This window comes from Cyanistes caeruleus, chromosome 2 (genome assembly GCF_971803275.1).
Source record: "Cyanistes caeruleus chromosome 2, bCyaCae1.hap1.1, whole genome shotgun sequence".
Lineage (NCBI taxonomy): Eukaryota > Metazoa > Chordata > Aves > Passeriformes > Paridae > Cyanistes > Cyanistes caeruleus.
The window spans coordinates 116,524,686-116,547,372 of record NC_141702.1 but is presented as its reverse complement, the minus strand read 5'-3'; the positions used below and the strand labels follow the sequence as shown (position 1 = coordinate 116,547,372).

The following is a 22,687-nucleotide window of genomic DNA, read 5'->3' as shown; positions in this document are numbered from 1 at the left end:
AAATGGAAGTAGGAGAGGTGACTGTCAAGGAGCTTGGAAGCTCACAGGATAAAGGTGGTTCCTTTGGAGAAGGACAGAAATACTTTGTAAAAAGAAAACTGTAGTGTTTGTGGTCTGTTTGCTAAAAATGTGTATTGAGTTAGCTGCAGCACCAAGGAACAGGGACAAAACTGCCACTGTCAGTGTCAGTCTGAATTCACCACAGTCACCTTCTATTTTAAAAGCACTTTTTGGGTAAGGTATTTCAGTCTGCACTTGGAAATCTTGAATTCCCTGACCATCCATGTTTTGTGATGACAATATTTTCCTAATCTGTCAGTCTGTTTTCTTCATTTTTATTGGCCCACACCAATCACACCAATTAATAATTGCAGGTACATTCAGTGGCAACACAGCTGAACAAACCCAAGTGTGTTTGCCAGAAATGAGCACCTGATTGCACCTGGATTCACATTTCCAATGCCCAGTTTCAAGCTTACACTCTATAATTGATTGTGTGCAAAGCTGAGCTGCCTCCCAGCACAGATTCCATTCCCTACACCTCTTTCCTTCCTCTCACACACGCTTTTGATCTGAGCAGCTGTCAGAAGAAAACTGAGAGGTTTTTGCTTTGCTTTCCTTGCTGTAGAAGTTTAAACTCAACCTCTGTAGAAAGTTCCACAGTTTTGTCACAGAACAACAGTGAAATAAGCTACCCAGTAGTGAATTATTATAACCAAATAAATCAACCTTTCTTCAGTCTTCACATGACCTTATCTGTTAATGGTAATGGTCAGTGTAATCACATAAACAAAGAATGCTGAAGAACTGACTGAGGTTCCAGCATCTTTTCTGAATTTATTTCCAAAGTTACCATCATAAATATGACAGGAGTCCCTACCTTTACTTTTCTTGGTCAGTTCTTGCTTTCCAGCCTGGCCTGAGAAGAGTTCTTTTTGGGGAATGGAATGTCTGCAGTGTGAGTTTTGTACCTTTCAATGAACACACTGTAAATCTCTAAGAGCATGCAGGTAGTGACGGTTGTCCTCTCTTCCCCTGCCAAGTGTCCTTTACAGACAGGAGGAACAATCCAAAGGAATTTGCAGAGAATTCCTTGGTAAGAACTAATCCCAGACTGAAAGTAGCTCCTTTTCTCTGTAGAAATAAAAATAGACCATCTAGATTCCTCTGTGGGTATGGATCTCTCTACTTAGTAAATGCACTGTATTGCAAGAGACATGGCAATGTGAAATAGAAAGCAGTTTATGTGAATATTAAAACTGTAAATTAGAAGGCTGGATTACATCATGTTTTTAAAACAGCCTAAAAGGAAAAATCCTTTTTTTTTTTAAAGGAAAAATCATGTTTATTTTAACATTCTTTTGGCATAGTGTGATGAATTATGGGAAGAAAAAGTGGTTTTTAATGAGATGAGATGAGATTAGATTGCTTGATGTAGTGAAAATTATTCCTTATTCAGTTTGTGATCATGTCTCACATTTCTGCTTCAGTTTCTGAAAACAGATGTTTTATGTCCCAAACTGACAGGTTATATTAATAGTTCCTCAACAAGCTGTGATGCAGCATTTCACAGCACATAAAAACCAGGTCTCAAAAGAAGATGATACCCACTTCCCATGCAATGAGGCACAGAACTGCCAGAAGTTGGGAATTCTGGCTTTATTTGTATTAAATGTTGATGATCTGTCTAGCAAACATTGTTTTTATTAAACTAATGAACTGCAGCCTGAGGAGAACTGCAAGGATAACCACATCTGCGTGTGTCACAGCTGCAGCTTTTGCCTGTCACATTGTTCCTCTGTTACAAATGTTGGCTAAATGAGGTTTTTCCATATTTTATTGCATTCATTCCTGCTTGATATAAATGAAGTTGTTGGCACTGGTTTTCAATTGCATCATGTTTCTGCCTACAGTATTTCTCTCCTGTAATTCTGGTAGGAATGAGGCTGTTGAGACAGGAATTGTTTTGCAATTTATAGTGTAGTATCAGGGCCAGGCTGAAGGAAACCAGCAGCAGGAGCAGCACAAAACAGTTGGATCAAAATCTATTTTGCCTCTATTGATGCAGCACAGGCTGATATTTTGCAAGTGTGGAGTAATCACGGGGCAAAAAAAAACCCAACTGTGGTATCCTGCCTCTGCATGTAATGTGATTACCATCAAAGAAGGAGATGGAAGCAGCTGAAGGAACAAATCCAAAACTTCCCTGAGACACCATGGCAACGGGCCCCTCGCAGGGACAGCAGGAAGCAGGGCCTGGCCATTTCAAAATAAAAATTGCTTTGAATGACCTTCTGTTTGCTGAGTGCCAGGTGCCTGCTTAAAACCTGATGGTCACAGGGACAATTTCAGATGTTCACTGTGTAGTACAGTGCACGCTGCAAGCCTGAGCCTTTAGGAGACTGGAGAGAAAGAAAAGATTGTGGAAAATGCTTAAATATTTGGATACCACAGATGTGTTCATGCAGCAGAATGGAGGTACTGTTTATACATTATCCTTGGAGTGTAGTTACAAGAATATAAGATCTTGGGAGTCAGAAGGATGTTCCTGTTTTGTGAGAATGGTGAATAATGATAGTGCTGTGTGTATCTATGAAATTTAAAAGTAATCTCGTGTACACGTTTTGTTCACAGCAGGGATTGGAGGAGCATTCTCCTGCCAGCACCTACGGTATTTCTGGAAAGATTTTATGGCTCTTCAATGAAATACAGCCTTCACATCTGGTGCAGCTAATATAAATTGTACTAAAAAATGTCCCTGATGAGTTATATCTGCTTAAAATACTTTTTTCAGAATAATATGTGCTCCATTTCTTCTTGAAATTTACCCTGCACAAATGAGCCACCTGGGTTACCACAGCTCTTGAGGATGTCTTCTTCTGTTGTTTTATTTTAAAATGATTTTTAGATACAACATCTGCAGAATTTTACATTTAAGAACCAGGCTAAACTGGACCTGCAGATAGATTTAGTCTATTAATTGGGAAGAATAATGTGAATTATCATGTGATTTCAGATTGACCACGGGGATGCACCATCTGAAGCTAACAATGAACCCAGGCCAACACCAGCAGAAAATGGGGTAAATTTCACTGCCTCCCTCACACCGAAACCAGCAACTCAGGTTGTCCACAGCCAGCCAGCACCAGGTAAAAAATACAAGCAACAGAAGAAAGGGAAAGAAAAAAAAAAAAGCCTCATTTTTTAAAAATATGTCTGGATAATATTTTTTCAAGTGCTTTGTGTTTAAAGAACAAAGGTGGGAAGTTGTGTGTGTTTGTTTTGTCTAAAAGATGTAGAAATTTTCCCACCACTTTTCTCTGCTCCAAATATCTTCTACTTAACAGTAGCATTAGTGGTGAAACTAAAATTCATTACAAGCAAGAAAACATGCTGGGGCTTTTTGTTGTTGTTGCAAGTGCAGAAACCTCTTGGAACTGTTTTTACAACTCTACCTAATTCATGCACGTAGTGACATCTTACTCCACACACAAAACAGTCTTAGGCACTTCTTGTATTGACACACCTCCTAAAGCAAATGTTTGTAAAACACAATTTTTATAATTTTATGACTCTATAGGCAAGGATCTGAGTGACTTCCAAGGAGCTGGATTCATCCTGTGTGCAGGGATTTTGCAGTGACATCATAACATGTAATGTAGTTGTACTGTCAGCCTAATGCCACTTATGTGACTCATGTGAGTGGTATCAGGGTGTTCAATCCTCCTTATCAGTAAAACAACACAGCTCAGGTGGGTTTTTGGAAGGTCACCTTTCTGTGTTGGGCCAGAGGGCTGATGTTTCCCATGTTGCTCCTCTCCTGCTCCAAAGATGTATTTTCTCTAGTGATTAATAACTGCCCATGTCAGGGTATGTCCTGTGTAACACTCAGTCAAGCAGCACAGTCAGGGCTGTTCTTTTAAAAGAATTGGAATTAAACATCTCTTTTACCTCTAGGTTCCGTGAAAGCACCTGCAAAGACAGAAGATCTTATCCAGAGTGTCCTCACAGGTAACAATTGCACAGGTTACACTGCATGAATTATAAGCTTTTTGTCAAGAAAAACATCTTTTTTATGAAACAGGCCACCCGGCATTTCTTCCAGTAATTAGAAGTGCAGTAACTCCTGGAAAATGTGCAAGCCAAGTGCTCTTCCTCGGGTTTGAAGTAAGCAATGTTTGTGCACATTTCATGGGATGGGTGCCAGCAGGGAATTGTTGAAATTGTTGTCATTTCACAAGTACCAAGTTACCATCTAACACAGGAAAAAGAGCAGCATTATTGTGAGAACAGAAGCTAAATTTGTTCTGAATGTAGTGAGTAAGAGTGGAACCATTTTATCCCAGTGCTTTCAAGCCAGTTAGCTTATTTCAGGTAACACTACTTCAGTTCATGCCAATTTTCCTTTACCCACAGTAAACAAGCAGGATTTCTTTCATTCCTGCTCATGGCAATCCCTGGCTCCTCTGACTGAAATCCTGCACTGCTGGAAAATTGAAGAGGCTTTTGTTGTTATCATTGCAGAAGTGGAAGCACAGACCATTGAGGAGCTAAAACAACAGAAATCCTTTGTTAAACTTCAGAAGAAGCACTACAAGGAAATGAAGGACCTGGTGAAGAGGCACCACAAGAAAACCACCGACCTTATCAAAGAGCACACGGCAAAGTACAACGAGATCCAGAACGACTACCTGCGGCGGAGAGCAGTGCTAGAGAAAACTGCAAAAAGGGACAGCAAGAAAAGGTGGGTGAAACACAGCCTGCCTCATCAGTGTGCTGCTGGAGACCTTTACTCAGGCCTTCTTTTACACTAGAGAAATCATATGGAGGTGACAGAGCACAGAAAAAAATCAAAAGCAGCAGGTTAATGGGGGATGAGAGCATTGGCTCTGAGTTAGAGCCTTGGAAAAACTCAGGCCACAGTAGAAGGCATCAGATATAGAATTAGGGGAAAGAAGCACCTGGAGATTATAAACATCTGACTTCTGCTTGAATGATGATTGATCCAGACCCCTTGGGGATCCCTTAATGATTGCCTGGCTTTGCCTCTGCATGAACACCCCTTCTGTGCTTTCTCTTTCCAAGTCTTGCACCACCCTGTCTCTTTCTCTGTCCTGAAACAATTTTTATATTATTTATTTGTTAATTATTTATTTTTATTTATTTATTATTTATTTTTATCAGTTTGAAATGCAAAGGCTACAGTGAATTCTTGCTAAGCTTTCCACAGTTATTGCCTTGTTCTTAATGTAAGGAACTGTAGGTTAATAAAGATCAATTCATAACTCCTGCAAAGCATATGCACACACAGAGCCAATCCAAGTCAGATAATCTTGCAACTGAACTTTGATTTCTTCCATTGGTGCATCCTTTTTGTCTTACATCATTTATTTTTTAAAGTAACTAGATAAGCACAAAAGCTTATCCTCTTAACTTTTACAAGAAATTGATGTAGCTGCAGTTCTTCAATATGATGATAGTGAATGAACTTTTTTTAAAAAAAATTACTTTTTGGTAGAAGATGATCAGAGAAAAAAACTGCAAGCCTGCTCTGGCTGCCAACCTTGTTGATGGTACCTCTAAATGCAAGTGACTGGGACTCAGGCCATAACTTGTCCCTGGGCAGGAGCTTATTCATTTCTGCTTTCCTGATGACAGAATGTCATTGAGCTTAATAATAGGTTGACACTCACAATATATCTGTGTTCTGCTGGCTTTCACTGTTGCCAGTTTTCAGGCTTCCAGGTTCTGTAACAAACTCCCTTTAATGACTGGCTGTCAACTGCAAGCACAGGGATATTTTATCTGCAGTGTTTTCCATCACCAAAGTGTGTGACAGACAGTGGCAGGCAAAACAACAGCACATTTCTGTCTTTCCTCCTATTCACATTTAAAGAGAAAATCAAGCTGAATAAATAAAATGACTCATTTGTTTTTGAGCAAAAAGGGATTTGAGGTTTTTTTACTGTGTTGTGATCTGACTGCAAACCACTGATGATGTCAGGCAGTAAAACCCTGCAGTCTCCTACGTGGAGCTGCCACAGTGGCGTCACAGATGTGAAGCTTTATATGCAGAAACAGACAAGTCTGGAGGTTAAATTTTAAAAAAGGCACGAATATGTTTTCAAGGATTTTCAAGCTTGCAAATACATATTATCTCAAACAGCAGACTTCTAACAGATCACTGCATCCCAAGGAGAAGGGATTTTATCAGCTTAAATTATTGCTGACACTATTTGCCTGTAACTGCAAAGTATAAATCATGACTTCACAGGAGTCCCTGTATCAGATGGCCACAAAAATGTGTTGTCTCTGGTCAGGAGCAATCTCTGCTTTATGCCCTTGTCTAAAATTAAGCCAAGATTCAGTAAAGCCATTGTCTACAGGAAGTTTGAAATATTTATTTATACACATGCACAAGTGTTTTGTTGGTGTTGCTCTGAAGTTTCTTTAATGATCATGTCCCATAAAAAACAGCCAGGATTTCAGCCAGTGTTTAGAAATAGGCCTGATTTCATTTTTCCAGAAATGCAAGAGAAATGTCAGCTTTAAAATATATGTTGTGTAATGGCATAATATGCTGACTGTAATATTCATTAATGCTGTCTTCTGGCTCTATAATGTTTAAATTACCCTCTCCCATCACACTGACACCACTTAACCTCTTAGCAGAATATTCAAATACAATAAAAATACAAGAAATAAAAGGAGGCTACCTTGGGATTCGTGTCCTCGGACGGATGAAAGCAGGATCACATTTTTTCAGGTGAAGTAACTCTAAGTGACAGCAGCTGCACACTTGAACCTGGGAGAGCGAAGAAAGGCAGAGCCAGTTCTCTGCATTGTAATCTCAGCACATTTCTGAGGAGCCAACTCATTTTTCTCCCTGTGTCAGCCCTCCCTGTTCAAGGTTTTGTTGTTTTGTCCATCTCCTGCGCTGTTCTGACGTTTCCCAGGCAACTGATTTAGCACCTGAGCATGGCAGTAAACACAGCAGCAGAGCAGGGACACAGCATAATCTTATTTTTTTTAATGTATTTTCCTTGGCTTTGGTTTAGTGCTGGCCTGAGAGCGATACTGGGTTTGCTGCCTGTTTTTCTCTTGGGAGGTTTAGTGTCATCATATCTCCTTTCACAGTCACATCTAACCTTCCTTCTGTCTTAAGAAAGAGTAAAACAGACCCAAACAGTTCCTTAGTGTTGCTTTTTAGCTTCCTTATTGTGTTTTCCTCCTGGGAGTTGCCTGTCTGAGGTTTGCTCCCCACTGGTGTCTGAAGTCAGCAGCCCATGGAGCTCTTTTCTGTGTGTGCTATGCATGGCATTTCCTGCAGGGGGGAGAAAACACCAAATAAAGGGATGTTCCTGCCACGTGAAGCATTTGGTAACTGCAGATGTAACGTTAAGCTTTTAAATTTATTGCTGAGTGCGTGCAAGGATGACTCGGTTTCCAAAATACTCAGTGTTCACCCTTTCTGCTGAAGGCTCTGCAGCTTTGAAGTTCAAGTTGTGTGTGGAAGTGGGTAAACAAGTTCCATGAGCAGCTGTTCATGGGAAATCTTGGCAGTTGTTTTGCAGCTCACTCATACTAAGTCTGGTTGACACCACCCTGGTGGGTCAGTGAAATGAGGTTTAAAAGCTGTAGCCATCCCATAAATAAATCATTAATAATTTCTTTTTCATTAAATTATTGAACTTACTAGGGCTAAAATCACTTCTTGCTCTGTGTGTGGTGCTGAAGAACTTAGAAATGGATTACTTACAAATATCTGACTTAAAAAGGCAAATTTAAATAATAAAGGCAGTGTGTAGGTGCTGGTGACTGAGACCCTCGGGGGGTGCTGTGTCCTTGCAGGTCTGAGACGAGCAGCCCCGACCACAGCTCTTCCACCATTGAGCAGGAGCTGGCTGCTCTGGACTCCGAGATGACCCAGAAGCTGGTGGAGCTGAAGGAGAAGCAGCAGCAGCAGCTGCTGAACCTCAGGCAGGAGCAGTATTACAGTGAGAAGTACCAGAAACGGGAGCACATCAAGCTGGTAGGTTTGTGGTGTCGAGCTCAGGGTGAGTGAGCACTGACAGCACTGGATCAAATTCTCATTTACAGGGGCTTCCTTCTTCTTGGAGTCCCTTCCAGAGCTTCACTTGCCTGTGTTCTGCTGCAGCTTCGAGGGGCTGTTGTGTCACTTTGTCACTAACACTTCCAACAGCTTGGAAGGCTTTGGGTGGAAGGCACAAAGGCAACAGGATTCTTGCCACCTCTGGTTACGTAACTCTGGTTTTACTGCAGCTTTTGGATGATGTTCCTGTTTTGTTCTGCCACTTTTTCAAACCTGCAACACACAAGGGGCCAGGAGTAGCCAGAAAATAAATTGAAACACCATGAAAATTTCAAACTTTCCCCAGGACAGAGGGTTGTGCCAAAGAGTGTTCCTGTGGCAGATGAGTGCTTTAAGGGGATGCAGGACATACTCTGTATATGGTAAAGAAATATTTTGCATTCCTTGGTCCAAGTCAGCTTTGTTTTTACAGCTGGAGTTTGGCTGACAACTACAGCAGGATCATAGGCCCTCTGAGCTGAAATAGAGGAGCTTGGGCAGATGGAAGCTGATGCTAATGGATGTTTGTAGGCAGAAATGAACATTTTTAAAGGGTGTTATGGGCATGCAAGCTGTTTCTCAACTCCATATAACCCCCTCTTGCAGTTTTTTCTATTACCTGATGTTTTGCCTTCTCCTGTTGGGTGAAGTGATTTGTCTCCTCTGCCCTGCCAGCCAAGAAGAGCAGAACAGAGGAGTGATTTGTGTGTGGATATTGCTCAGCAAGGCCCCTGCACAGACTGATTTCCATGGGTCACAGCACAGAGCTGTGATGTTTATCCCCATCCCTGTGTGAGTCCCAGCTGCTCCAGGGTGGGTGTGTGGTATGAGCACAGTTACCTGCACCACAGGGGGACAGTCCCCATCCCAGTAACAGCTGGTGGCTGCATCTCAGAGATCTGAATTTTTATAAAACAAACATTTTAGACCCACATCGTTGGGATTATCTCATGAGGTAACTTGTTTCTCATTGCAAAATGGGAAATAGCATTTCTCAAAGCAAAGATACATTTCTGGCATTATTCTGTTAGGTGGTGGCACAGTAAATTCATTTTTTAGCACAGAACCTTCAGGCAGTTTTCCCTCTGAGCTGTGAGGAGTTAATATTCCAATTAAAATTTGCCTTTCAGCTGAGAGATTCTGATGGCTTTCTTTTAGAGGGGAGCCTATTGTAACTTTCTACTTTTATCTACCTTTCTACTTTTATCTAAGGAATGAAATGTTGGATCAGACCATGCCTTGTTATACATTCCTGGCTCATCAACCTGAGAGGGTGATTTTACAAAATCAGACTTAACCTAGAAGGGTGATCAAACCAAATGGGTCCCATTTGCCACTTTATTCACTGTTCACTGAGCTGGCACAGGAGCCCTCCCCAGGACTCCTCTGCTGTCAGCATCCCCACCACGGGTGTGCCTTTTGTTACTGGCTTGAGCACAAAGGAGATTGAACCCACAGCAGATTTCAAACCAATGGCTCAGAGCTTTGTTCATTCTGTGACCAAAATGTAGGTTATGCTTCTTTGTGCTTGGCTTTCATAGCTGTCATGCCTGATTTTCAACATCCCCCTGACCACTCCAAAATCCAAACCATTCCTTGTAATAATCCTCATTACAAGAGGAATGTTTTTAACCCTCACAGTAAAACCTGTGTATTCAGTGACACAGGAATTCAGTTGGCAATTAGCATTGTGTAAATTCAATTTGTGACCCCTTATGATTTTTCACAGGCATTTTCATTCCTAGCAAAGGTAAAACACTTGAAATATATTTTGGTTTTATATTTAATATTGTGAAACTGAATTACCTTGGTGTACAGAGAGGCAGCAGTTTCTGTGTGAGTTGGATATGCACCATTCTGGCTGAAATCCACAAGTTAATAATGTGTTTACACTGATAATAATGTTTACTGGCTTTTGATCACTGGTGATTAATCTGGGAATGGTGTAACACTTTCATGCCTGCTGCAGACTTTTGAGGAAATTTGCCTCTATGATGTTTAGCTGGAAATACATATTTTTATTTCTCGGGATTTTTTCTAGCTAATTCAGAAGCTGACAGATGTAGCAGAGGAGTGTCAGAACAACCAGCTAAAGAAACTGAAAGAAACATGTGAAAAGTAAGTGCTGTTCCCTTTATCATTGATTGCTGCTCCTTGTGGGATTTGTTGAGATACTTTTTGAACTTCCCTTTATATTTTATACTTTAGAGAAAAGAAAGAACTGAAGAAAAAAATGGACAAGAAGAGACAGGAGAAGATCACAGAAGCAAAGTCCAAGGATAAAAATCAAATGGAAGAGTAAGTATATTCCCAGATTCACATCCCTATACAAGATTTTTCACAGCTGGTAAATCAAAGGAAGGTCTCGACCCTAAATCCAAGGCAGCCTTTAGTCAGACCTCACCAGAGTCCTTTCCCTGATAATAATTTCATTTCCTGGGGCTAATCCAATCTCCTGTTCTGTGAGCAGGGAGAGCCTGGGCCAGCACCAGAGGTGCTGCAGTGTGGAGTGGGTTTGTTCCTGGGAACACTTTATGAAGCAGTTCTCCAAAATGCTGTTCATCCAGGCAGCGTTCCTCTGAGTGCCAATAGCCTTAATGCTCCTGTTCCTGCAGGGCTGGACTTCATTTTAACTAGGGTTTCTATTTGTGAGCTGTCTTTTCCTCTTAACTCTATTAAAGCTGCTCTCCAGAAGCAATGGCAGCACCAGGCTGAGGTTTACTCTGTTTTTGGGATAAACTCCCCTCAGTCACTGCTAATGATCCTGCACCAGTGACACTTGGTGGGGGAGACAGGGGAAAGCTGAGCTCTGAGGGTGCAGCATCCCTGTGCAGGCACAGCAATACTAATTCCATTTATGCACCCCCAGACAGCACAAACTGCAGTTGTGCAAGTTGATTATGTTCTTCCCAAGGGCACACTATCTAGGTTTGTTTGTCCTCTTTCATTTGTTTTGGCAAGCAGCTCAAAAAGAAAATGGAGCATTTTAATCTTGCACTGCTATTCTTGTTACCAGTCTTTACTTTAGAGCAGTTAAAAATACAAGAGGAACAAACAAAACAAAACAAAAAAAGAAACCCTCTAATGTTTGAGTTTTACCACGTAACAAAGGCACAACTGTGTTTGGTTTTCTGTAGGTAAAAGGGTTTACACAGGTTTTGGAGCCTCTCAAGAGAGAGAATCTGTGTTTGGTAACACTGAAAGGAAATCAGACACACACAGTGAAGTGTTTCAGGTAGTTTAAGAATCAATCATTAAAAATTTCAATAAACAATCTATAAAAAAAAAAATGAGAAAAATTTATTATGAAAAAGAGGGAGAAATACTTAATATAGTTAGAGCTGTTCAGAGGGCATGGAATTAATATTAGAAAAAAGGAGTTGGCCATTATGGAAATGCTGCAGCAGTAAAAATCAATTGCAGTAGGAAATGATTTGCTGAGAGGTAAATGAGGCACTAGTGAGAAAGGCTCAGGGACAGACAAGTACCAGTTCTTTTCTCTTCCCCTTTCTTTCTTTTTCTCATTTTTCCCAAAGACTTTCCTCTGTCAGGCTTTTCAAAGAGCCCTTGAAAGAGATGAGATGGGAACTCCATGGGGAAGTCAGCTTTCCCCTGTCAGTGGCACAGCTTGTCCTCTCTTCGGGAGCAGGGCAGAGAGGTGTGAGACCTTCAGTGAATCCCTTTTGAATCACTTTGGCTACTCTTGTTCATCTAAGGCTTTTGCACAAGTTTGGGAAGGAATATTACACAGATTAATATTAATATTAATTGTTCTTATTTAATTTTTTTACACCCAGCCAGGCCTTGCCTAAATCCTCTTAATTTTAGTGCCACCTGAGGAACAGCTCACTGGTCTTGGCTGAGGCAATCAGGATTTGGAGTAACTGGCCTGAAACTGATCAACTGAAGTAGCCAAAAATCATTATTTTATGTGCATTTTTACCCCTCTGTGGGTTTTTGTGTTCAGTCTTTGACTGATGGTTACCAAATAACTCTCAGAGCGTGACATAAAGTTCAATTCCCCCTGAGTTCACTCCCGGGGGGGCTGTCACCAGCAGTGCCTGCTCTGGCAGAGGCTGCTCCTCTGCCACACCGTGGCACTGTGCCTCTGCTCAGGGCTCTGCAGCTCCCAGGCTGACATTTGGGACTGTGGGAACACCACCAGCACTTGGAAAACACGGCATTATCCTGTAGGAAAAGCCCCTTGGGGAAGAGCAGGGGGATGTTGTGCAGGTCACGGGGAGGGCAGAGCCCTTCGCTCAATAAAGGTGCAGCCTGGTTCGGGGATGCATTCAGGGAGTGCCGAGAAGTTAATTAGACAAATGCTTAAAGATGGCCTTGATTAGGCAGAGGGTTGCAGGGAGTTAAAAGGCATTGGTGTGATCTCACTGACTCGAATAACCGGTGGATGCTTCCCCCAGGGAGAAGACGGAAATGATCCGGTCCTACATCCAGGAGGTGGTGCAGTACATAAAGAGGGTACGTCAGGCCAGGGGCTTGTGCTGCATCTGGGGGGAGAAAATGTCACCTCTCATCTATTAGATGATACTCAACTGCAGATTCTGAGCTTCAGCATAAAGATTCCACACCTGCTGACTTTTAGCAGATGCAGTGACTTCACATTCCAGTTAAACTGGGTTTTCAGACAGCTCCTCATTGATTGTTAGCGTTTGGGGGATGGTGCTGAGGAGGGATGATTTTAATACAATTTCATCTCTGAATATCCTGTGTGTATTCATGGAAAATGCACCCATTTTTTAATGGGATTGCTGTGTCACAAATGCAAAGATTGCATAAGGAAAGTCAATGAACATTTAATTGCAGAGTATATTTTAACTTCAATTGCATTTGTATAGTTACTGAAATGTAAAAAGCATTCTGTGAGTTCTGTAAACACAAATTAAAGAATTCCATTACAGTTGTTAGCTTTTCTGAAGCTGCAAGTGGCTCACATCAGGCTAAAATCATGCACTGCAGTGCTTTGGAGTATAAAATCACTATGGAATGTGTGCAGCCATTGAATTCTCCTCTTAATTTCAATGCAAAGATAGGTTCAAAAGTTGGCCCATTCTTGCTTAGAAGAACCTTGATTTAGGAAGCAACCTAAAGAATTAGTAAACTAAGCAGGTTTTGTGTCTGAGTGCATATGATAGTTTGACATTTATGTAAAGAAGTAAGAATTATTAAGTGCATTATTAAGTGAATCCCAAAATTTATGATTTAATAACATTAGAAGTCTGCAGGAAGTCTTTAGACATTTCTGGTCCTGAATCTTACATGATGTGAAATCTGATATGTCCACACCCAACTGCTGAACAGTTGTGCTTAGTGGTGTGTAATTGTGTAATTTTATATTGGAATTGTTCTTAGTTTTGATGAGAACACTTTAATTTTGACGGATGGAATGTTTGTGGGTGAGGAGGTGGGAGAGTGAGGATGTGCAACCCATGCAAAAAGATTCTCTGCTCTTTTCTGACAGCTAGAAGATGCTCAGAGTAAAAGGCAGGAGAAACTTGTAGAAAAACACAAGGAGATTCGTCAGCAAATACTGGATGAAAAGCCTAAGGTAAAGAGTTTTTGACCATATGTTACACTGGTAAAATTGTCCTTCAGGAGAGAGAGCTCTTGCAGCAGGTAGGCTGATGTTTAAACATGAGAGAATCAATCCACTGACAGCATCAGAGCCACCCTCACTGACACTCAGGGGGAGAGAAGTCAGCAGCAGCCTGGTGTGGGCACCACCTCAGCTCCAGATGGCGTGGGATGAGGGTTATTTTCAGCACTCAGGTTGTTCAAAAGCTGTCAGTGTAAAAGGTGCTGTGACCAGCAGAGTGTGCCCTTCCCTCCCCTGTGCCTGAGCTGCACAGAAGCAAAACACAGTTCCCATTGAAAGGAAAGAGAGATATCTCCTTAGCATGCTGCCCCCAGGTCCTGCTGACTATCCACCAGGATGGATCTCTCTGGGAAACAACCAGCTTTTTCACAATAATGGTGCTTTATAGTCTACATTGCTTGCTGGATTTCCTCTGTTTGATTTTATTCACTGCATCTACATAATATTTTGAAATGCATGTTTTGATCCTTAAGCCTGGGGGCTCACTCTTGCTCCAAGTGGAGCTGGTGAAAATTTTGCCACCAACTTCAATGGAGAAGGTTCAGAGTCCTGCATTTGTACCTGATTTTCCTGTAGGAAGACCTAGGTATAGTCAGACTTCCATATGGAGGGAGACTTGTTTTCAGCAGGGTTCATATCCAAGTGTAATTCTTCACAGCCCACTGTGTCATGTCTGCTTTAATTTTTTCTGCTCTTGCTCAAACGTGTGTCCTTGGCTTCAGTTCTCATTCCTTGTCTGTGTCCACAGTCCCAATGTTTCTGTGCCTGTGTTACAGCTTGAATTCTATCACTGGCTGTGAGTTAGTCACTGTTGTCATGTCATCTCTGTGAAGTAGTAGTAGAAGACAGTAAATTAGGCTAAGGGCTGAATAGCCAGAAGTTTACAATAGTTTGGGAAAATAAAAATGTTTGTGTTTCCAGTTTTCTACTCATCTTTTTAAAACGTGCTTAGAAATAAGCTGGAACTTTTTGGTGTTGTGGGCATTTGGGTGTAAATAGGATACATATTTTTATGTTTGGTGCTGTAGGATCATGAGTTTAGCAGGCTTGTGAATTGCAGTTTAAACACTGGAATTTAAAATGCCAAAGAATAATCAGTTAGTGCTTCTAGCACCAGCTTTTCCTTGATCCTTGGGTACTCTATTATTCTGTTTCGCTGTGTCCTTCGTTCTTTTTAGTTTATTTTTTATTTTAATTTATTGATGTAGCTTAAAGCACTGGAAATTTGTCACTGAGGACTTGAGCTGAATTTTGAAAGGCGCTGTGCCAGCCATGTTTGACTCTTTCATCAGTTCTCTCTCTGCCCAGTGTGAGGGCACAGAGCAGCTCCAGATTCCCATCTCATCCTGCCTCTGGCCGCAGTTCCAGCTCCTCACCCTGCCCTGTCCATCCCTCCTCGCAGGGATGTGCTCACAGGGCCTGGCTCCAGGGCCTTTTCCCTTTCCCACACACTGAAACGGGCACTGTGCTGAATTTATGATGGTATGTGCCTCCTGCTTGCATGAGAGGGTTTAGGGAAAACATAATTACTCATTTTATTAAGTCTCTTTTTATGTTTTGCTCCGTGTCCATATTTCATACCCATATTTGCCTCCTCAGTGACGGGGTGGATGATATTAAATAGATCAAATGATTTCCCAGCTGAGCAGGGCTGATGTGTTTTCTGCAGGCAGCAGCCTTTCTGGGGGCTGCTTTTTCAACAACCCAGGCTCTCCTGCTTCAAACACCCACTGAAATTTATGCTGGCTGTGTTAAAAGACTTCTCTGGCAGCATCAACTCGGCCCCAAACAAAGAGTTTAATATATTAAGAGGGAAAGAATTTTCAGTATTCTCACCAATAATTCCACTGGAGACAGATCTGCTGTCATCCATCACTGCCTTTTGGTTATTTATTAGTGCCTCACAGTTTGTTGTGTTCTGACTTTGCTCAGAGCTCTTTTCCAGCCAGGAGGATATCGTGTCACCGAGTGCTGCCAACACACTGCCACAACCTCTCACATTTTCTTGGCTTTTCTCAAAATCTGAGTTTGCAGCATCCTCTCCTGTGGTGTGGGTAGGGCACCAGGAGAAGATTTGCCTTTGAGTGCTGTCATTTTAGGTAACAGGTTTTAGAAACTGCACAAACTGGATGCAGAATAGTTCCCTGTCCTGGAGGCTTTTTTGTTTCATTTTGTTTAAAATACCACATGGTTAGCTGAAAGTACTTAACTCAGGACTGATTTACACCCCTAAGCTCTGCCTCTCCCCTCATATATATCATTTCTTTCTAGTGTTTGGATGTGAGACTGTTTTGCAGCTTTCCTTTGCAGGGCTATTGTATAAGAAAAAGCTTTTTTGCTCCTATGAGATTTGGAGACTTCCTGAAATGGTACTTTTAGGCAAAAGGCTGGAAAAAGCTTCCTGTGGTCCTGCAGGGATCAGGGCAGGCATTGGCTTTAGTGAGCCCAAGAGGTGGTTGTGTGTCTGTGTGGGTAATGACAATATCTTTGTGATGGTACAGAAACTGAATGTTCCAATCAGATCTGTGTGTGTGGAGCAGGCCAGCTGCTCCCACAAACATGTCTGGGAAAGGAGACTGTCACCTGTTAAGAAGTCAAATGCTGACTTGCCTCTGGGTAAAAGCTCCCTAACTTGCCATTTTAGTGAAATTATATGGGAAACAAAGTTGATTCCCTCCTGTTGGTTTTTCCTAACAGCATCATTACCAAGCAAGGCCATATTGTATTTTCTTTTCTCTCACTCCTTGTTTTTCCTTGCATTATCTACTGGCAGCTCTATTATCAGCAACAACTTGTATTTTCTTTCTCTCCCATCCTACTGCTTTGTCTGCTCCTCTTAGTCACTGATAGACATTCATCTTGTCCTGTCCTTATCTTCTTCCCCCTGGGCATCTCTCCTGCCTGCTGTGGAGGCTGCTGCAGCCAGCCAGCTCTGTGCACTGCATTATGTCAGAGCAGGCTGTGATTTTGGATCCTGCACTCCAGCACGTCTGGCACACGGCATCTGAGCACAGAGAGCATCCAGGCTGGGCATGGCCACGGCGTCTCAATCGCTTTGTCCTTGACAGCTTGTGCATCAAATTAAACACAAATCAAGTGCATTTCCTTCCCCCTGCACCCTTGCCTCCAATTCCGTTGTAATTACAAAATCAATACACGTGAGACATGACAAGGAATTAATTATTTTTCTGAGAATCGACTCAGTTACAGTAAATAGACCCAAGCCTTCTCTAATTGGAATCAATGAGACTTTGTTACTCACGCTTGTGGGTCAGAGCTACACTTAGAGCTCAGTGTAATACTGACACTCCTGTGCTCTTGCCCTCAGCTCCTGCTCTCAGCTGAGTTGTCAGGATTTTTTTGGCTCCAGTGGACCATGTTCTTACAGCCCCAGCTGTCAAGGAAGGTGTAACTCATGTGGTTCCTCAGTTTGCAGCCCGTGTTTTTGCCCACAGCTGATCTGCTCTGCACACCCCCAGCGTAGCCAAAGGCCTGCCAGGTGGTCTGGGCTCCTGGAGGGATGTGGAAAATGGAACAGTTCAGGGTGGGGCTTTGTGGGAAAAGATCCAACACATCTACAGAGGCACCACCAGTGAGGCAGACTTTATTCTAGGCATTGCACCTCTGTGGTTTTTCAAGTCAATAAAGAGAATATACAGCCTTAAGGTATGAAATTCCTTTTTCTCCTCAAAAAGTGTAATGAAAATAATTTTTAAAAACCATAAATCTGTTCTTGATAATGGAAAATACAAGCATCTGATGCATCACTTTCCTACATTTATTATCTCCCAGTTTGGCATGTGTTATTAATTGTACCCCGTGGGAGTTGACACTTCCACATCCAATCAAAAATTAACACTAACAGTGTACCTGAAAAATTGATGTAGGCACAGAATGACACATATTCAAGTTGCAGAGCAAAATGAACAAGATGCTGATTTTTTACAGCAGTAGAGCCTCTCGTAACTCCAGGGCTGCAGCTTTGGTGCTTTAGGTGAAACTCTGTGATCACCTGGTGCAGGTGATGTTGTTGAGGTAAATGGAGCTGTTCCCTGCAGGAGGGTCAAACAGCAAATGTGTCCTGCAGCTCTTCTAGAAGATATTTTAACACTTCTAGAAGATATTTCAGCTGCCCTCAGAGCCACTCTCTGCCCATCTGGAAGGAAGCAGCCCTTAGGAACTTTGATGAGTATTCCAGCGTCGCTTCAGCTCCCTGTTAACTCACAGCAACAATGCTCTGTCCACCACAATCCTCTTTTTATCCTTGACACCTCTGCAGGAAGCCAAGCTGTCTTTTGGGCAAGCTGCACTTAATTCAAACACTTCCAGATGCATTCCAGTTCAACCACAGGCAACTCTTCAAGAATTTTGGGGAAGGAGTTTGGAGGAAAAGGTTATTTCAGTTTATTGGGATTCATGGGACTTGCCTGCATTTCGATTGGACGGGGGAAAGTTGTCCTCCCAAAAAAATTAGTATTCAGAATCATGGCAAAAAAACCCATGAAAATTATCTGACAGCCAGTGTAATATTTGAAAAGTTTTTCATTTATTTTCCCTTTCTTTAGGTAAAAATGTCTTTTGTTAGTTCATTCAGCTTTAACATTTCCAAAGTTTAAAAAGAAATCTGTCTTCCATCTGTGGCTGCTAAGCTAAAATGACTTACAGCATTTCTGCCAAAAAAGCAGAGAATTAAGAGGATTGAAATAATTTACTGTTTGTTTCTCTGTTCAGCTCTGGGTTTTGGTGCTTGTGTATTCATCAGAGGGGAATAATAAAATGTTTGTCTACCTCATTAAGTAGGCAACAGCAGAGAAATGAATGGAATTTTCATAGCTTCAGTGACCAAGAAATATTTAAAAGGAATATTTAAAACAACAACAAAAAAAACAAAACACGGAGTGATATTTACAAATCTTCCTGTGACTTGATCTGGCATCTTCCCACTTCTGGGTCAGAGTTTGTGTGTAAATTTTGGGATGTGGTATCTGTGTCCCTTTCCCTGCAGGATCTTGGCTCTTTGCTCAGCACCTCTCAGCATCCAGCCCCAAGTGACAGTCAGCTCAAACTTTGAACAGCCAATGCCCTGGTGGGATTTAAATCTTGTATTGGTGCAGTTGCTAAGCTGCCCCCAATTGCAGAGTATAATTTGGGGAAAAAAAATTAGGGTGGTCCCTTTTTTTCTGTTTCTTCCAATGGAATAAATACTGCAGAATGCACTTTCAGCCTGTAAAACGAGTAGTAAATAATCTAACTTCAGTCATTAAAAATAAATAGGCTGACCTTTATCCTATGCCAATTTCATACCAGTAAAACTTCCTTAAGTTCTCTGAAGTGACTGACACATCACAGGCCTGAGATCAAAAGAATTCAGTCCAATAATAGGATACTCAAAGGATTATTTTCAATTTGGGCCTTGCTTTTTGGCATTCTTCTTCACAAATCCGCATTTGAAAATGGTTGTTAATTTTTTTCCAGCACAATAAACGTTGCAGTGTGAGAAATGGGTATCAGGTCACAAAAGATACATCTAACAATTTGAGTTGATATTTATTGTGTTAATTGAATGTCTTCAGCATAACTCTTACATGTACGTGTTCTTGGAAACATGAACTTTTAAATCAACAGCATCACATTTCCAGTGTGAATAGGCAAAATTCTTTTTGATTTTTTTGTGTTGAATTCTGATATAACTTTATTTTAAATAAAAATGTCACAAGCTCTTTGTAGGAAGAATGTAAATGTAATGAAATGCTTTGATGAATGGGACACATGGAAGAATTGATAAATTTTAATTGGGGTTTATTGATAGAGGGAGATATTTTTCACACATGGGTCATTCTACTGGAAGCCAGAGAAGATCTTGGGTTTGCTCTGGAGCTGCAATAAAAGGGGAAATAAATTACTTAAAAGGGCAAACTTGTTTCAGTTTTGCAGTAGTGTAAATCAGAAGGAACATTATCAAGTTACCAGTGTCGCTGGCGATTTAAAGATATTAGTGAGGTCCATAATGGAGGGCATGTGGCAGCCAGACCTGATTTGTGAAGGTTACTGAGATCTTCCTGGATAACATGCTAATAAATTAGAGCTGTGAGGGTGGTGGTGCTGTTTTTTCTTAAGAATAGTGATTTTTAGAATCCAGCTACTCTCTGTGGACAAAGGAGCTTGCAGAAAATGATTTTTTTAAAAAGGCACAATTGTTTGTGGGAGAATTCTTCCTGCAAAAAAAGAAACTTCACTGATTCAGGCTTTTTTCTAATTTGCAAAGTGAATCTATTCTGCGTTCTACCTGTCTCAGGTAAGCACATTTCTCATCAGCCCACTCTGATGAGTTGATTCATTTGCCTTCCTGATGCAAAAACAGGTGAAATCCAAAGCGGAGCTGGGACTGTCCTGCATTCCCAGCTGTCCCCCACCCGTGTCCAGCTTTGTGTGACAGAGCCAGCGCTGAGAGAGGTCCCTGCTGCTCAGGAGCTCCAGGTGGCAGGAGGAAAGCAGAGGGAACTCCCCATGTCCAGAGGTGGCATCCCCAGGTTTGCTGCTCTCAGCAGAAGGGGCAGCTGCACTGGGACAGTCCCACCTTGGGACACTGCAGGGCTGAGAGGACGGTTTGGGTTGGAAAAGGCCTTGAACCACCTCGTTCCAGCCCTGCCATGGGCTGGGACACCTCCCACCGGCCCAGGTGCTGGAATCCAGCCTGGAATCCAGCTTTGCATCCAACTGCAGCCATGGCAGCACAAGCAGCGTGTCCTCCCTGCTCCTCCCTCCCCCTGTTGGCTTCTGCACGTCCTGGAGGTGCTGGATGGCAGCACAGATGAGCCCAACTGTGTGTGACTAATGAGCAATAAAGGGGTCGTTATTTACCATTATGCAGATAAAAAATGTGTGTTCCCAGCTCATGGCAGCCCAGGGCTGTGAGAATCCATCAATCTCAGGGAACAGACCCAGTTTCCTTGGAGCTGGAGGAACCACCAGCAACCAGAACAACCCCACGTGCAAACAAACCCACTTGTTAAAACAAGGGAATTGCTTCATTTGTAGGGGAACAGATTTTACAATGCTGCACTGCTCCTCTAATTCTTCATTTGAGTCAGAAAGCAGATCAGGTAAAGAGAGAAAAGTGAAGTAATTAACTGCTATTCAAATGATCAGCTGTGTAGTAAAGTATAAAAACCAAAAAGTATAAAGTGCCTTTTTTTCCCCTTTGTAACATAGAATCGCAGAATAATTTGGGTTGGAAGGGGCCCTAAAGACCATCCAGTTCCAACCCCCTGCCATGGGCAGGGACACCTCCCACTATCCCAGGTTGCTCAGAGCTCCATCCAACCTGGTCCTGAAGTCTCCCAGGGATGGGGCATCCACAGCTGCTCTGGAGAAATACAATTTCCATAAGCAGACCTAAGTTCTAATTTTCACATTTGTGAATAGCTGATCCCTCTGAAAACAAGTGAGCTTCCTATGCAGAGAAGAGTGCAGTGTGTCTCTCCATAGACTGAAGATAGAACTGGGGAAAGGGTGTGAAAAATCAATATATAGCTTCTTTCTGCAAAGTTGAGTTCAGGATGATGACATTCTAGAGAGAGCATGTTTTCCCTGTCGAAGATGCTGCTCTAGGTACTGTAGGTGGTTAAGGATGACAAGAAAATGCCACCCTGGAATGAGCAGTGGAGCACTGAAAGGCTCCTTACCTGTTCTCTGTGGCCTCTCAAACACTTCCCCCTGCACCGTCCCCTTCTCTTCCCATCCACAGAGCTCCTTTGTTGGGGTCAGGGCTCAATGCCAGCTGTCCTCAGTCCCTGCACCCCTGTCACCCCCTCCTGCACTCCCTGTGGTTCCACATTTATTGCTTTCCACGGCAAAAAATTCCCAGAGTGGGGACAGGTGGCCAGGTAGAACTGCCTGTGAGAGAGCAGAGAGCACAGAGAGAGCACAGAGCTAACTGGTGTGTTAGCATTGTGGTCTCTGAGGAGAAAACAACCAAAAGTGATGCTAAAAAATTTAAGAAGCCAGGGACTGCAAATGTTTTGTGTCAGGATGTTTAGCTTAGACTGCAATATTTAAACCTGCCCAGAGAGGTCTGTGCTGTGGAAATATTTGTGATTCTGCAAAGGCAAGTGCTTTGCATGCTAAATCTCAGGGAGCAACAGGGCACCACAAGCTGTTGACTGCCCTTCCCCTCTTCATGAGCTAGGTTGGCACTCCAGGAAAATCCATGATAAAGCACAGGCTGAATTATGCATGGGGTGTGCATAGATAGAGTGTTTGGAATGCATGGCAGCACCCAGAGACATTGCACAGTGCACACACAGCACCGTGTACACGCTCATTGCTCTCAGACCGAGCCAGAAACGCCACAGAGGCACCACCAAACACTCCTGTACAGCTGTGCTCATCATTGCAGCAACAGCAGCAACACATTTCTTAATTATCAGAGCCTCAGTGCAACATGACAAATGACATGAGATTCAGTTTGACACAGCTAATGGAAAAGTGTTGAAAGAAATATTAATGTTTAGTATGTGAACTCATTAGAGAGATGCTTTAAAATGCATTAAATGGGGGGAAAAATGTGTTCTTTAATGAAGAGAGAAATAAAATCAGTGGTCTGCAAAGCTTGCAGTGTACGAATGGCTTTCTGTATGCAAGTCATTTGTCAGGAGAGTGACAATGTTTTTGTGCAGAATCACCCTGCAAAGCAGAGGCACTGATGGAAATAATGCTCGGTGTCTGCACAGGAGGGACTGCTGCAACTTGCTTTAACTGTACAGTCATGGCAAGGTGGGTGATGGGTTCATCTTACACTGAGACCTTTTAGGATGATAAATATGCTGCTAGAAAGGGTAACAGAAATAACAAAATCAGAGTTTCAAAAGTATACCTGATTTAAAGAGTGTATTAAAGATCATGTATAGCCTATTTCAGGGAAGGATTTTTCTTTCTAGAAACAACAAAAATAAGAAGAAAATGCTGGCTTTTTGTGAGGC

General features: G+C 42.1%; 1 protein-coding gene across 7 annotated transcripts in view; it reads left to right on the top strand.

Moving 5' to 3' along the window:
* Positions 1-22,687, top strand: part of PLCB1 (phospholipase C beta 1) — a 378,787-nt gene that overhangs the window by 308,935 nt on the left and 47,165 nt on the right. For all 7 annotated transcript variants that reach the window (XM_086873629.1, XM_086873646.1, XM_086873622.1 and 4 more), the window contains 8 exons: positions 3,017-3,149; positions 3,958-4,011; positions 4,525-4,744; positions 7,852-8,032; positions 10,134-10,210; positions 10,301-10,390; positions 12,514-12,571; positions 13,572-13,658. In XM_086873629.1, coding sequence (XP_086729755.1) covers positions 3,017-3,149; positions 3,958-4,011; positions 4,525-4,744; positions 7,852-8,032; positions 10,134-10,210; positions 10,301-10,390; positions 12,514-12,571; positions 13,572-13,658 — 900 coding nt within the window. The remainder of the gene's footprint in view (positions 1-3,016; positions 3,150-3,957; positions 4,012-4,524; positions 4,745-7,851; positions 8,033-10,133; positions 10,211-10,300; positions 10,391-12,513; positions 12,572-13,571; positions 13,659-22,687) is intronic.